General features: G+C 41.3%; 1 protein-coding gene across 1 annotated transcript in view; it reads right to left on the bottom strand.

Moving 5' to 3' along the window:
* LOC117269399 (cGMP-dependent protein kinase 1-like) overlaps positions 1-16,584 on the bottom strand; it is a 31,075-nt gene that overhangs the window by 8,549 nt on the left and 5,942 nt on the right. Inside the window, exons 3-10 of the mRNA XM_033646388.2 lie at positions 15,648-15,783; positions 15,488-15,554; positions 15,309-15,408; positions 10,116-10,229; positions 5,250-5,355; positions 5,094-5,157; positions 4,852-4,929; positions 421-515 (exon numbers count right to left, since the gene is read on the bottom strand). Coding sequence (XP_033502279.1) covers positions 421-515; positions 4,852-4,929; positions 5,094-5,157; positions 5,250-5,355; positions 10,116-10,229; positions 15,309-15,408; positions 15,488-15,554; positions 15,648-15,783 — 760 coding nt within the window. The remainder of the gene's footprint in view (positions 1-420; positions 516-4,851; positions 4,930-5,093; positions 5,158-5,249; positions 5,356-10,115; positions 10,230-15,308; positions 15,409-15,487; positions 15,555-15,647; positions 15,784-16,584) is intronic.

Genomic DNA, 16,584 nt, shown 5'->3' with positions numbered 1-16,584 from the left:
GTCATCATGAATCTGAAAACAGGGCTGTTTTTCGGACACCATGAAACGTTAGTTTTTTAGAGACACATGGTTCTCACAGGACAGCCACGCTACAAACATATGGTGATCTTATAGAATATGATCTATGCTGTAGATTAAACTACCCAACAGTATATAAAGGAGTTAAATGAGCATATCTACAGCAGGAATAATACCAACTATTGATACTTTGACTTGAAGTACTTTAGGCACTTTTTACTGATAATACTTTTATTTAATTAGCCTAAGGTTTTACTGCAGTTCTTTCACAGTGTGGTATTAGTACTTTTACGTCATGAAAGAATTTGAATACTTCTTCCTCCTAAATTAAACTGCCTCAGTGTTTTGTGGAGGATTTTAATGTTTGATGATACCATTTATAATTCTGTGTGCGTGTCTCACCCTTTCAGCGCCTGCTCCCCAAACCAGTCCCCTTTAGAGAGCGTCTTCACAGTCACCTGCTCGTCACTGGTTGAGTTCTGCTGAGACACTTTCACCTGTCGACACCACAGATCACAAGTCATTATTTTTAGGTTGTCACATTGTTTTGTCATTGCACAGTGATGCAGTTATTAGATTGATCTGAAAGCTCTCCCCATTTTTGTCTTAAAATCTGCCCTGACATTCGAGTCAGCTGCTGAGCAGACACACAACCAATATCACATTATCCTTTTTTCACAAAGTCCATTTGTCTTCTGGATTTGATTTTCCAGATGCATGTGATGTCTCAGCAGCGGGTACAGAGCTTTTTGGCAGCTGGTTAGTGTCAGTTTTACATACACCACCCTGACTGAGAATAGAGGGTTTATCTTATTATATAATGTATTATTTAAGTAAATAGATTTTTGTCATGCACTGAAATTAGTTTGTACTCCAAATTAAAAAATCCCATGCAGCCCAGTAACTATTTTCTCCACAGACCTCTACTTTAAAAGTCTCTAAAACTTGCCTCAGAGGTTGAATGTTAAAAGTATTATGACATTTTATGTTTGTAAAACTTTACCCGAGAAAGTTTTTTATTTCCACGATGTCACTGCAATGACCAGCAAACTGGGGGAGCAGAAACTTTTTTGGCTCAGTGAGCAGTTGTCATTCATTTAAATGGGATTTCATTTCCTATAATATGGATCCTTTACTCATCTGAACTACATGCTACAGACTGCTGTTATCCATCTGACCCACTCTCATCATGTAGCTAAATTCAGTGAGTTGTAGCATAAAATAAATGGTAAAAAAACCTCATTATAACTAGAATTACCACCTTATGATTGTATGCCTCTGTGAACCAGCAGCGCAGAGGATCTATACAGTCAGCACAGTTTTAAGGTGGACACCCAAGATTAGAGTCACCAATTCAGTATCTGACCAAACGTCTCCCCTTCTGTTCCTGAGTCAGGAATAATGTCCAGAAAAGTGTTTTGCAGAACATTATGATGTCACAGGGAAGGTGACCTTTGACCTTTTGGGTATAAAATGTCATGGCTTCATCATTTTACCCTGTTAGACATTTGTGGATTTTTTTTTATCATAATTAGCAAATTAATTCTTGAATTAAGGCCAAAAACATGTTTTGTGAGGTCACAGTGACCTTGACCTTGGGCCTTTGACCACTAAATTCTAATTAGTTCATTCTTGAGTCCAAGTGGATGTTTGTGCCAAATTTGAGGAAATTCCCTCCAGGACTTGTTGAGATTTTGCATTCATGACAATGAGTTGGACACAAGGTCACAATAACCATGACCTTTGAACACCAAATGCTAATCAGCTCATTGTTAAGTCTAAGGGAACGTTTGTGCCAAATTTACAAAAATTCACCTAAGGCCTTCTTGGGTTATCGCTTTGTCAAAAAGAGATAACTGCACCAATAGGGCAACAATTTAAAGAGGATGAAAGAGGAGTCTTAGCTGGCTACAGGCGACGTGATGCATCGTTTGAGCTTTGTCGAACTTTTGTCGGCCACCCTGTTTCTATTTGTTCCTGTTGCCCGCTTTGAAATAACGAGGAATGGTGAGTTTATGAAGTTTAAATGAGGAATTATCTTCAACAAACCACAACTCAACACAAAACAATATAATGTGTCAACTGGCTGGAAGGAAAACACCAGGGAGCTAAACGTTTCCAATAAGCTAAATGACCATCGCCAGTTACAAGCTAGGCTACTTGCTGTTGGCTATATAGACCCTTTTACTGTTAGTAAACAGTATGACGCCTTTTGGTGGGCGGGGCTTTGCTGGAGGCAAAACAATTTCCACAGACATTAGTTAGTGCTAGCTAGCAAGTTCTGTTGACTTGCTTTAGACAGTGGAGGAAGATGATGTGAGTGATGCGTTCAGAAATACTCATTTCTGTTGGAGCGCACTTTGACACAAACTGGACTGTTGGTAAATTTGGAGCGTTGTCTGAATGTGTGGTTAACTTAACCGTTGGTTCATTCATGTAGAAAAATAATGCTCCGTTTCTTCCACCAACAGGGCTCTCATTTTAGTGTAGAGCGTCAGACTGAATTTACCAACGCACCATGTCAGGTCACTCACTCTCCGGGACCGCCAGTGTTACTTGAATAAGTAAACACTGACCAACGGGATCAGACTGGCCAACCCGTATGCTCTCACTCAGTGGGAAATCCAATATTCCTCTTAATCCCTCCCCAGTGTCTGATGAGGTGGACATGATAACCCTTAATACACATAACGTTATTCATCCCTACAACAGGAAATACTTTTTCCCTAACCTGATATGAAGTGTGTGCTGCACATGTGAGCATTTTTCATCGTCCAGTCCTTTCGTCTTATTGCATTTAACCATAGCCATAAAATCTAACTTTTGAGCCATGACTCCTTCTATTCTGGCTCCCAGTAACACAACAAGATGACATTTTAAGACTCCTTTGTAGCCTACAGCCCTGTGGGGGAGTAGTCTCCGCCTTCTGATAGTCTGGGGACACTCCTTTCTAAAGTGTGTTTAACACACTGGCAAAAACGGCCGGCAACAAAGCAACGCCTCTTGCATTTTTGAAAAGGACACGCCTTCCTGGAAATGTGTGCTCCTCCTTTTCTCGTCCGCAAGGAAACAAACACACAGAGAGCTTGAAAATGGATGCCGAGAGATTAAACTCCGTTTTATCAAACGTGTGCTCATCCGTGAAGAAAATATTTTTTCCAGCGGATGTCTTAGTTACAACATGATTGAGCTAACTGGAGTAGTTTCATGTCGTATCCGACAACGGGAGGCTTTTAACAAATGACGTCCTGATGTTAGCTTTGCTGCTGCTGTTAGCTGTCCCTGTCAGCTGCAGCCACTGATGCTTTCTAGACATTGTGGTTTCCCAAAACTGAATAAATACCACACATAGCAACACAAAACTGCTTTGCTAGCTCAATCATGTTGTAACTAAGATATCCGCTGGAAGAAATATTTTTTTATTACCTATAACAGACACCGCTAACAGCTAAGAAATAGTAATGTTTGTTCAAACACTGTGTTTATAGACTTTACAAACATCGGATTAGTCTAAACGGTGATACAGTGATGTGAAAAATGTGATATATATATATATATATATATATATATATATATATATATATATATATATATATATATATATATATAGCTAAAAGCTCTGCTGGTTTTCTACCCGGAAGTATTTGTAAACAACAAGGCGATTCCCTCTATAGTCCAGCCGGCTGGACGGATGAGTCATGGCCTTGTAAAAGATTATGTTTGTTTCTTTTAGTTGGCGAGAATGTGTTGCCGCAAACGCGACAAACATCCACTAACTTTGACGCCGTTTTCTGCGAGCGTGGCTGAGCCATTTTGTACCGCTACACGTGTTTCTAGTGGGACTATGTTTACAAGCACAAGAGTTCAGCGAGCCACCGAAGGACCGCCCTGCAGATTTACTATTGGTTCTGCAACGTAGGGAGTTTTTTTAAACTCTGAAATTGTATCTGCCCATCTAAACACAAAATCAGGGAGAAAGTTATCAGTCTTTAGTTAAGCAAAGCGTCTCAAGACTGACTTGTGAGTCTAGTGGGGGAGAGGCAGGTTTTGCCTCCAGCTAACAAACTGACGCCATTGTGATGTCAGCCCTAAAAGGGTCTATTGTGTCATTGCCAGTAAATATCATATTACGTGTGTTTCTGTTTTAAAGTCAGAAGATGGCAAGAACTCATCCATTTTTTAAGTGGTTGGGTCTCCAGTCTGATCTTGAGCACACGGCTAATAGGTAGTTGATGTGGTTTGTTTACATAAAGTGACAGGAAGTTCATCTTTAATGGATTCAATGTGGACAGAGAGCTCTGATGTTACTCGATGTGACACAATAGTTTTCTGTTGGGGCACATTGTTGTTATGTTCCACTTGGGAGAAGCTTACCCTGTTGGTAAGTTATTGGACGTCAGTTCCTACAACCATATACACAAACAGATACTTGGCTGTTGGACAATTGGGCTTTTGGTCTGATGGGATGTATCTCGGAGCATTAGGGTTCCAGAATAACAAGCCACCAGAACAATGGCATGGCACTGGGGTTGAAGCAGCAGCTTATGCTCATGAAAACTTTCCTTAATACTCACGATGACCTTTCACTCATTACAGTCTATGCACCATTTTTCCCCTTGAACATTAATTTAGGGAGGTGTAGGGCGTGCATAATGGATGGGCACTGCACCTAAATCGCCCCCCTTGGAACCACGTAGGCCAGACTCAAACCGAGACACCACCTGACCTCTGATGTCTGTTATCACCTTTTCTCTTCCTCTTCCCCTCTCTGTTAATTGCTCTCTTTTCACCTCCTAATAAGCCCTCCATTCACTTGTCATCCTTCTTCCTCACCTGTCCTTCACTGATGATGAAGAATGTGTCTCCGGTGGCTCCCTGACGGATAATGTAATCACAGTCGCTGTAATGAGTCTGAGAGAGGGCAGAGAGAAGATGTGAATCATATGTACACCTCAGATTACTGAGCACAGCGTTTCTAACCATTCGTATTTGTCAGATGGAAGAACAGATGGCAGAAACAGATACTGTGTGTCTACGAGCTTATTATAGAAGTGTTTTTTTTCTCGAATCGTCACCTCCTCCAAAACATCAGCCAGTTTGCTGAGAATGTCCTCAGGTAGAGACTGGAAAGAGGGAACGCTGCGGGGAGAGTTTACAGTGAGAGATGTGAGTCATTCTCATGTGGAGAGAGCTTCAAACAGTGAAGTGGTGAGCATATGTGTGAGCTGTACCTGCGGAGGAAGTCTGTGTACTGGGAATGTTTGATGAGACCAGTTCTCATCATGATGGTCTGGAAACCCTGTCGGTCAATCGCCCAGAGCTTGATGTCAGTCAGAGCTGCAGACATGAGGACAGAGACGGACAGAAAGGTGACAGCAGTGTGGATAATTTTAATTGTGTTTTACATCAGAAAAGATGCTGATCATGTTTTCAAACCAAATGCATCACATGAGACTTTAAATGTACAGACTGACTTCATTTGTTGTCACCTTCACACGAGGAGTCCACCTGTCTGGCTGGGACAGGCATCTATATGGGACGGACCTTTAATAGCTGTTGCACAAAACTTGCTAAGCAAAGATGGGAAATACTATCAAGTTGTTTATTTAAATCAGTAAGACTATTACTTTGGTCATTGAATTACAAATTGAGTGCGAATAATTCATTTGATCTAGCGCTGAGAGACCCCTATCAAAATACTGGTCGACTAACTTAGAAAGGATAAATGCTGAAAAAAATTTGGGGCAGCAAAAGGAAGAGAGTGAGACCACTTTTATTTTGTTGCCAGCAAGGTAACGACAACAAGCATACCCAATAACAAGATGCAGCAACGAGAACACATTGTGATTCTTATCATCAGTGGACCCTTAGGCTGCTGTCAGCCCTAGAGTCGTCTCCTTTGTTCTGAATCAGGGACTCATGTTGTCACAAAGTTGTATAATTGCCTAGAGTGGGTTCGTGTTCTCACAGCAGCATTTACAAGAGGACCAGATCAAATGCCTTGTGTGAGAAAGCTGCTCTTGATTGGTCAGAATTTCCATGTGGGAAAAATCCAGGAAGTAAAGCAAACGTTGAAGAAGAGTACACTTGCAAGATAAATGTGACACTTTCTAACGTCACAATGGAGGGACAACTACGCAGGTTGATTTTAGCGCTGCTCATCGTGGACTATATTGCTGTCATTGTTCATTTTAGTCAAACCATACAGTTTGAAAACGAGGCGGTGTGAAAGCACCCTAAAAGACTGAAGAAACATAAATAGGGAGTGGACACATTTGGACTTTATAACTGCTTCAAAGGTATAGACTGTAAAAATAATGAACGTAGCTGAAAGACACAAAATCTCCCCATAAAGCTGAGGGGAGGTGCAGAGTTGGTGATAATTCTCTGTGGGTTCTTTCTCATGACCCTTTGATCAACTGTTAATGTAAAAAAAACCCTGATGCTTTAATGCTTTAAATCAAGAACTTTTTAAGAAGGAAAAACTGCTGCAGTCCAGGATAAGATTAAAGGGACCTAGAACTGGACTTTCTCATTGTTCAGACGTGCAACAAAGAGTGACTCATTTCTTTAGTGCTGATAAATGTGCTCCTTCTCTTTCACTCACTGGGATGGCATTGAGCGACACAAGGACACTCACAGAGAGAGGCACACAGACAAGAGAATAGGTGAGTTCAGGACCTCATTTAAAGTGAAATGGATTGTAAAGAGATTTTCTTCTTTATACCTCACACAGCCAAGAATGAGGGAGAGAGCTGTAAACAAGTTCTTGTCAGAGATGCTAGAAAACGCACAGTTTTATCAGTCAGGGTTTAGGCATCCCTCCAGCACATCAAAGTGATACACACACACACACACACACACACACACACACACACATACAAATCAGATTGACACGGCATTTAAAACCAATCCATCACCTGAAGCATGGCTGTCAGCCAGGGAAATAAAGGGATTTGAAATGCAAAGTGTAAACATGCAGAGAGTTACAACATCAACAGGGAGGTGAAGAGTGAAGGCCTGAACTATAGCCAGGGAGTTTTCATCTCTAAGACACAGTGAAATAAAAAAACATAGTTGCTTTTCCTTATTTTATGTCATAATGTTAAAATGTTGGATGTACCTCAGGTTTCAGGCTGTTCTGAATACTCTGTTTCCAATGTTTTTTCTACTTTTAAACATGCTAACGTCAACTCATGACAGATTTCTTAATGGCCATCTGCTCCAGGCATACTCTGCTATTTACATTCCATACACTGCTACATGTAGCTACATGCTAACATCAGGGAATTGTGTGATCTTGGTTGCTGATGTTGTTAATTTCTCGCTGATTTTGGATCATATTCCTGCTGGAACATGTGTGGTTTTGTCTCTGAGCTTTTATTGGTGATTTCTCACAGGAGAAATTGCACTATACACAGTCATCCCTCAGCTGCAAGTTCATTGCTACATGTAGCTACATGCTAACATCAGGGAAATGTGTAATCTTGGCTCCTGATGGTGTTAATTTCTCCTCGATTTTGGATAAAAATTCCTGCAGGAACATGTGCAATTGTGTTCAAGAGCTTTTATTGGTGATCTTTCACAGGAGAAAATGTGTTCAACAAAGACATTCCCTGTCTGCAAGTACACTGCTACATGTAGCTACATGCTAACATCAGGGAAACGTGATGTTGGTTGCTGGTGTTAATTTCTCCCTGGTTTTGGATCAGATTCCTGCTGGAACATATGGGATTGTGTCAGAGCTTGTATTGGTGATTTTTTCACAGGAGAAAATGCATTATGCGCAGACATCCTCTGCCTGCAAGTACACTGCTACATGTAGCTACAAGCTAACATCAGGGAAATGTGTAATCTAGGATGCTGATGTTGTAAATTCCCTCCCAATTTTGGATCATATTTTTACTGAACATGTGTGGTTGTGTTTAGAAGCTTTTATTAATGATATTTTACAATTAAAAGGTCCGCAATTCTTTGTTAGTCATTCCTTGGTTGCAATGATGATGCAGAGACACTGAGATACAAAGACTCAGAATGTCAGCAGACTGGTGCTAACAGTTGCTAAAATGGAGTGCATCAGATAGAATTTGGTTATAGATGTTCCAGCACTGACAGTATGAGGAAAAAATTAAGTGTTTTTGAACATTAAAACATGTAAACATGTTCTAGTAGAAAAACCAAAATACAAGTATGAACAGTCTGTGAGTCAGATCCATCCCTCGCTCCTTCACAGCTTCACCCTCTCATCCAAATATGGTCACTTCTGGCTCCAAAAAAACCAAGATGGAAATGAAATGCCGAACTAGAGGCTTCAAACAGGAGTCCACAAACCAATGGGTGATGTCACAGTAGCTATATTCATTATTTTATACAGTCTATGCCTTAGAAGCAGTCATAAAGAAAAAAAGCATGTTCTATTAGAAACCCAAATTCCAAGTATGAACCTGAAAATGTGCAGAATAGGTCCTCTCTAATGTCTCCTATGTCCCTGCGTAGATTATTAGGGCTTCTTTTGATCAAGCGGCAATCTCTGGGGCTAAAACAATGAAGCCAACATGGAGGTGCCAAAAACTGCAGTTCCTATAATGGCCACTTGAGGCTGGCTCCAAGAGCAAGTTAATCCCATACACATCCATGTTAAAATGCCAAATTTTACAACAGAAATAAACATGTTTACAGCCTGGTACACACAAATTTTGATAAAACTCACCCATTTATAATTTACTAAGATTTAGAGCTATGAATAATTATGAATAATTCTGTGAGTGACAGCCTGTCTGCCGACAGTGTCCTTGGCTTCTCAGTCAGAGCCACCCACTTGCCCAAATATTGTCACTTCTAGCTTAGAAAACAAACAAAAACATGTCGATGGCCATAATGAGATTGAGACCGTGAAATGGGAGTTTGAGGTTAGATCGGGCCAAAAAAATTTTTTTTAAGGATACCAACGTGGACATTGAAGGCTGATTCTCGTCTTTCTTTCCATGGCAAGCCTTCATCATGTGCCTAAGTGTAGAGGTCCCCATCTTTTTGCTGTCATATGCCAGTATCGTGCTGCCCTTGGTACACTCGACGGAGCCGACACACATGTTGTCACCGTGGACAACTCACATGTGCGTGGCCAGTGGCGCCATCAAGGGGGCCCCAGGTGTGATAAGTAGTTGGTTCCATAGCCTAGGTCTATTATGAGGAGCCTGAACCCGCCGGACCCGACCTGACCCTTGGGTTCGGCGGGTTCAGGCTCGGCAGCCGAGCCTTCAAAGTTTTTTTTTACACATACATGGAAATTTATGTTGCAGGTTAGCCTTTAAAGGGTCAGTTTACCCATCTAACAGGCAAAGGTAGCACGCACATTCCAAAAACTTAATGCTGGGTGCTGGACCAAAAGGTAAGTATGAAATAAAAGATAAAGTCCGCACACCAGAAGCTGCTCCTTGAAAATTTATTTAGACGTAACGACAGACAATAGACAATGTCTGATGAAGGGCAGGAGCCCAAAACGTTACGTCTAAATAAATTTTCAAGGAGCAGCTTCTGGTGTGCTTTTATTTCAGTTTACCCATCTCACACTCACTAAAAAACTCTTACTGATGTTAGTCGATCAATGTTGATGGTGTCTCTTGGATGTACTCAGGTCTTGAGATACTAGTCAGTCAAACATTCAGACACATCAGAGGAAAAACCACGTTTAAAAAAACTGATGTCTCTCTAAAAGCAGTATGTGAGAAGAATGTGTGGGCTTTTTTGTGAGTGTGTTTTCAGGTGAACTGGCCTTTTAAAACATGTGAAGACTCTCAGACAGACTGGAGTTTATTAATCAAAGGAGAGAAAAAGATTCTGCATGGGTGATGTTTGTGGTCGACCTTCATCGCAGTTTCCATTTGATACTGGATGAAATAAGTTCTTTATTCTCACAGCCTGAGTTTATTTCATTTCCAACACCACTGATGGATGTGCAGTAGTGGCCTTCACCAGTGTATTCAGGGTCATTGATTGGACAAAATCAAAAGCAATTTTTGCCATTTCTGAACACCAGACTGCTGGAAAAGTAATGTGTTTTTGTTGGTGACAGCTGGGGTGTGTTGGCGTGTGTTTACCTGTGACAGTTGCTGTGCGAGTGCAGTTGTACAGGATGGCCAGCTCTCCAAACACTTTTCCTGGACCAATGTTGCAGAGCTTCTTCCCTTGTTTAGACACCTCCACCATTCCCTCTGTGAACAAACACCAAAACACAGAGGGCCTTATTTAAAACCATCTATAGCTCATGGTCTAAAGTGCATAGTACAGGTACATGTAGGGTGTGTCCAACTCCAAACTGGGCACTGGTGTGTTTTGGTTGTAACATAGATTGATTCCCATTCCCTTAAAGGGCCCGGACACACCAAGCCAACAGTTGGCCATTGGGCAACAGGCGCTGTGGGTGAGCGCCATATTGACGTTTGGTCGTGGACCTTCCACATCAAGATACAACATCCAAGGTACCCTGGGTGTGTTGGTTATTGGTGTATTGAGACGCCGTGTCAAGTTCAGCCTGTTACATGCATTGTCTTCTTTGAAAATACACTTCTTTTGTCACAGGAAATTTAAAATTTACATACAGTCTCTTTCAAAATAAAAGCACTAAGTCAGTACAACAACATAAATTGTTGTTTTTTTCCCCTCCAACAACTAACACACATGGTTGGGTTTAGGAAAAAAGAGCAGTTTGGCTTTATACTCTTTTGGGACTCCCGGATGAAAGTCATTGTTTGTTGGACCCAAGTCATTGAAATCCGGCGCTTGGGTAGTGTCTTACAGTATCAGAAACCAACAAAAAAAGCCGTCCTTTAACTTCAGCATGATACGCAGCCGGTTGCCGTTAAAGTTACCAGTGCCTGGTGGTGTCAGATGGAAACGTGGCGGGACAAGGACGAAAGTCAAGGTGGCGAAAGTCTGAGTAGGGCGGGCAGGAGGGGTGGTGAATGGGTCCAACAAACACCGACTTTCACCCAAGAGAGCAGCGTTCACGTCCCATTTGATTCTGAAGCCAAACCCTGTTCTTTTTTCCTAAACCTAACCACTTCCTTTTGTTGCCTAAACCTAACCATGTGTTTGCTGTTAAAGTAAGGAGCATCAATTTGTGTTGTTGTACTGACTTAGTGTCTTTATTTTGAAAGCGACTGTATGTAAATGTTAAATTCAATTGAAAACAGAGGTGTATCTTTAAAGAAGAGAACCTGACATGGTGACCCAGGACGTCAACAACCAAATGCACCCAGGGTACCTTGCACATTGTATGTGGACATGAAAAGTCCATGACCAAAACATCGATATGTGACAAGGTCGGAGTGAGAATGTGTTGAACTGAACTCTGGATCAGTTGGAGTTTGTGAAGACACTTGAGAGATGTGCTTAAATATGCTTTGTTCTGTCAACATCTGGTTGTGTTGGTAATGTGCTAACTGGCTTACGAGCATCTTGAATCCGTTCTGTCGGTCTTCCAGTTTCCCTTATTGATTGATGTATACAGCCTACCACCACCTGCTGCTATGGAGAGTTATTTCCTCTCCCACAGGCGCAGAACGTACGTGCAACTTGGCCTTTGGTTGTAGTCTTTGTGGTGTATTCATGTGCATCTTTTTGGCCGAGACACAGCAGACACAAGGCAACACAACTGTCCGCCTTCATCGTCTCTAGTTGTTTGATGTTGGTTTGGTGTGTCTGGACCTTCAAAGTAAGATACACCTGGTGTGTTGCTGTTTACTCAGCTGATTTCGGCAAATTGTAGACGCAGGTTTTCTGTGCAGATGAGTAAAAAAGCAGTTTTTTAAGGAATGAGTGCTTCATGTTCTTTTTTAAAAACTGTACTTCTTCTCTTTACTCTAGTAAATTTTAACCTTGACATAATGATGAAGGAGCAAAACTCAGAACAAGAGGCAGCTTCCAGCGATCCCTGGCCAAATCTGGCCACACTTTTTATACCAAAATCGGAAAAGACACCAGTTACATGATGAAGTGCTCGCTGTGCCTCATGAAAAACACAAAGTCGGGAGGGTTCTCACAAACAAAGATGGCAATCCATCCAATTCTTGTCGATATTTCAGTCCGAAGTGGTGGACGGATCGACAGACATTGCCATCCCTATAGAACTATAGCCTGCATGGCTGAAACCGCATTGACTGAGAGCAGAGAATATGATGTGAACAAATCCATCCTCACTAAACCACTTCAAGGGAAGCCTTGAATTTAAAAGAGGATTAAGCTTCTGGTAAGAGCTCAAAGAGACTAAACTGAACAATGTGGGTTCATCAGATTTAAACAGCTCTCATGTCGACAGAGCTGAAGGACCAACACAACAACACAGCAGCAGCAGACGCCTCTCAGTGTGAAAGACTGGCTGTCCTTGAGAGGGAAGAACAAGCAGAGTGAAGTGAAGGTGTCAGGAACATATGACTGAAGCTACAAGTTTCTCTGCATGTATTGATGCAGCATGTGTGCGAGCAGCCAGTTTAATCACTTAACACACGAAACACCGACCAGACACTGACCTCACCATGATCTCACCTCAGCTACCGGCACATTACGCGTCTCCTCCTGCTATTTTCTCCACATTGTACTTGGTGTCACATAATGTCTCTGATGGAGCCTCTGTTTACTCCGACTGGTGCCGTCTATTTTGTAATCTTGTGTTGCCTGTGCTCAGACAAATAGGCTGTCTGTCTTTATCAGCCCAGTTCAGTGTCTCACCTTGGATTACTTTTGTCCCACTAAGCAGAGCAGGATGTTTTTTCTTGCTTTAGTGGCAGCTTTGGTGTGTCCCTTCAATACAAGCATACTGATAAGTAGATAACAGATTGCAATGTTTGGATGTTTGTTGTCCTGAGGATGAACCGTAATGCTTTTGGTGACTTGTTCTTTGGTGGCACAGTGAAATTCATCCTCGTGTCTTTGCTAAATATTTGATTTTAGAAATGTTACCATGCTAGCACAAGCAATGTCGGAAGAAGTCTTCAAATCCTTTACCAAGTAAATGTACAGACTCCATGCTTCACTACAAGTCTACACATCTTATTTAAGTAACTATGTATTAGCAATGTACTTAAAGGCTCTCTAAGTCTTCCTAAGCTTCAAAAGTTTTTGTCACATACAGCAAACATCTCCTCACGATCCGCTAGCTACATGTCCTCTGAATATGCTGTGAAAAAGTCCGGTCTCTGTAGGGAGCCCAGGCTCCGCAAATGGCAACAAAAACATTTGGGCGAAAGCAAGCACACACACATGAACGCAGTGCCCATGTCTCACGTGTGTGCACACGTGAGCGCGGTGTAGAGAGAGGCAGTTAGAGCTACAGGCTACAATGAGGCTAAAAACAGAGTTCAAACAACTTTTTATGTCGGGGCTTCAGGACACTTGGATCACTACGGACGAGCAGTATGGAGATATTTTGTGGTTTCAATTATGTGTTTTTGGACGTTTGAATCTGGGGCGCCGTCAGCCTCCATTAGGTGGAGTTGTGTTGCTACCTCCTCTCCCCTTGGATCTCTGCAAGTGTTGTGAGGACTCTAAAACTTCACCTGAGCCTCCCTCGGCATATGGGTGAGTAGATAATGGCTGAATTTTCATGTTGGGTGCACTATCCCTTGAACAGGTGTGTAAATCCAGGGTAACTAGCAGCTATCGCTTGTTCACGGAGGACAAGGGGGGGCGAGCTAGCTCCGTTGTGTTTGATAACATTGTTGAACGTAAACAGAAGTGACGCCCAACAGTGCTTAGCGTGCCTTCAAAGTAAAAGTTTGCTAATATAAAGCTTTGAATTGGAGTCTGGCTGTGACGAAAGCACAGACAAGTTTCACTTTCAGTTCAGTTTTAAAGTGACGTTTTTGTGAAAATGCATGTTCTTCTGAAGTACTTAGACACCTCATGCAGTATAATCCAAGTTTCATTTATGCATTCGTATGCCGAGAGTTTGTAAATGGATGTTGTAATATAGTTTTCTCCACAAGATCATGGCAGGACAGAGAAGCAGCCATGTATGGGGTGCCGTTTGTAAAGTGGCTCACGCTGAAAATAACATCAACATTTTGCCACATTTAGCTTCAAACAATGTTTAAAAAAGTGTTGTGAATTTTTTAACGTCACCTTTTACCACATTTACAGCAATATTTGTCAACTTAGAAATATATTAAATAGTTAAATCTAAATATTAAATGTGGCACCTAAATGTTAAATGTTAAATCTAAATATTACATCTAAATCTAAATCTAAATCTAAATGTTAAATCTAAATATTAAATCTAAATCTAAATCTAAATGTTAAATCTAAATATTAAATCTAAATCTAAATCGAAATCGAAATCTAAATGTTAAATCTAAATATTAAATCTAAATCTAAATCTAAATGTTAAATCTAAATATTAAATCTAAATCTAAATCTAAATGTTAAATCTGAATGCTAAATATAAATCTAAATGTTAAATCTAAATATTAAATCTAAATCTAAATGTTAAATCTAAATGCTAAATATAAATATAAATATAAATGTTAAATCTAAATGCTAAATATAAATCTAAATGTTAAATGTTAAATCTAAATGTTCTGGGTGAAACTGAATATTTAGCTAATATGCAAATTCACACTGCCGGTCACCGGAAGTACCAAAATAAAAGCTCAAGATGGTCAGACTGTGTTTATAGAATCAAATATCGAATTAAAACCAACTTATCAGGGGAAATGGACACTTGAACATACATTAGCGTGATAATAACTACCTAAAATAACAAGAAACGTGTTTGGAGAAATTTTATTTGATGTGTACTTTGAGTTGTTAGTGTCCCTTCGGAGGTGTCCTTTAACGTCGGCATGACACGCAGCTGGTTACCGTTATAGTTTAGTGGGGTAAATTGTATGGGGCTGTTTCCGTATGATCCTATGGTGCGTACCGTAGATCCTATGGTTCAGGGAACATGTCCCCTGTGTCTCCCACTTAAATTACGCCCCTGCTCTATCATTTCATCACTGACAGGGGCTCCTTTCAAATTATTATTTTACACATAGTTACTAGAATATTATTGATTTTAGACTTCAGACTTCAGGCTTCGAATTTTTGCATTTTGTTTTGCAGCTTTTGTCTGTTTTATGTCTTTGAATTTCATTGTGTTTTGGATGAACCTAAACTTTCCAAGACATTACTTTGGGCTCTGGGAAACTGCAACTGGTATTTAGACAAATCATCATCATTATAATATCACCTGAAATACACAGTTTCAACCTGACTCTGCCAACAGAGTGCAGAGACCCTGACGCTGATCTTACCCTCCAGAACGTAGACTGTGGAGCCGTCGTCTCCCTCCTGGATGACACAGCAGCCCTTGGTCAGGCTGGTGGGATGCATGCAGTCCATGATGGTTAGGATCTGCACACATGAGCCAATAAATGTGTTTTTAAAATCATGCTACATGAGGAAGATGATGTTAAAAAGCAGCTGTGGTTACCTGCCCGTGCTCCAGATGTTTCATGAAGTCATTGTCCATTAGAGCCCTTTGGATCAGCTCACTGGACCTGCAAATACATAAACAGGTCGTACATGTGCATCAGTGTGTGTGTCCATGTTTATATATGTGTGTGTATCTGTGTATGTGTGTGTGTGCTCACTCTTTGCTCTTGCAGTAGCTTTTGAGTGTGACGCCAGTGAGCTGGGAGGGGTCCAGCGCTGTGGGCTCTGCAGAGATGGCCTGTCTCTTTATGCGCTGTGGCTCATCAGGTGCTGCTGGAGTCTGAACCAGCGCTCCTGATAAACACAAACAAAGAGACGATATTCAAGCAGCACCTGGTCTGTCATTTCATCCATATGCATGAGCTGCTCAGTCCCCGTTAACCCCTTGTTCCTTTCCCTCTCTGAGACCTACTGTTTACAGTTTACTGAAACTGGAATACTTCCTGGAAAAGTTTTCCCCTCAGCAGGTGTTTTAATGGAGCTTTTTTAAAGTTTCATAGCAGCATAAAGCCTTAAGTGTCTCCAGAGGAAGCTGTGTGAAGTCTGATGAATGTCCTCGAGTGATGTCACTTGAGTCAGTGTCAGTTGACAAGTTTGAAAAGTAAGAGTAAATCTGGAGGTTTGGAGTACAAAAGACGTGAGACCTCTGTCGCCCTCTGCTCGTCTCTGCTGCAGCACACATTAGCTGCTATGAGCCAAACACAATCTACCACATAACTTCAGGCAGGATGAGTTGCATTGTGGGTAGTGTAGGCACTAGGTTTGGATGAGGAAGAGCAATGTGTGGAGTAAAGAAAGGTGATATTTCTGGTTCTGCTGCATCAACTCTGATCCTTTTTTCAGCTGTCCGTCGTCTAATGATGTTGAGTGTGATGTTAAGAGTGCAATGCCACACAAGTGGGAGCGGACTCCACATTAAGACCCTCATCATGTCGGGGGTGCGTATCATTTAACTGCAACGTCCTGAAGTTTGACTCTGGCCAAGAAGCTTTGTTGCATGATTTACAGTATCGGTTTTTCAACCTATAGCCAGAAAAAATGTTGTACGCTACATTTGCACCTTATTATGTAGTGAACATGTTAAAACGTAACGTT

The sequence above is a fragment of the Epinephelus lanceolatus genome, chromosome 19 (assembly GCF_041903045.1).
Source record: "Epinephelus lanceolatus isolate andai-2023 chromosome 19, ASM4190304v1, whole genome shotgun sequence".
Lineage (NCBI taxonomy): Eukaryota > Metazoa > Chordata > Actinopteri > Perciformes > Serranidae > Epinephelus > Epinephelus lanceolatus.
Note: the sequence above shows the minus strand (reverse complement) of the source record. Positions and strands in the feature narration are given on the sequence as shown.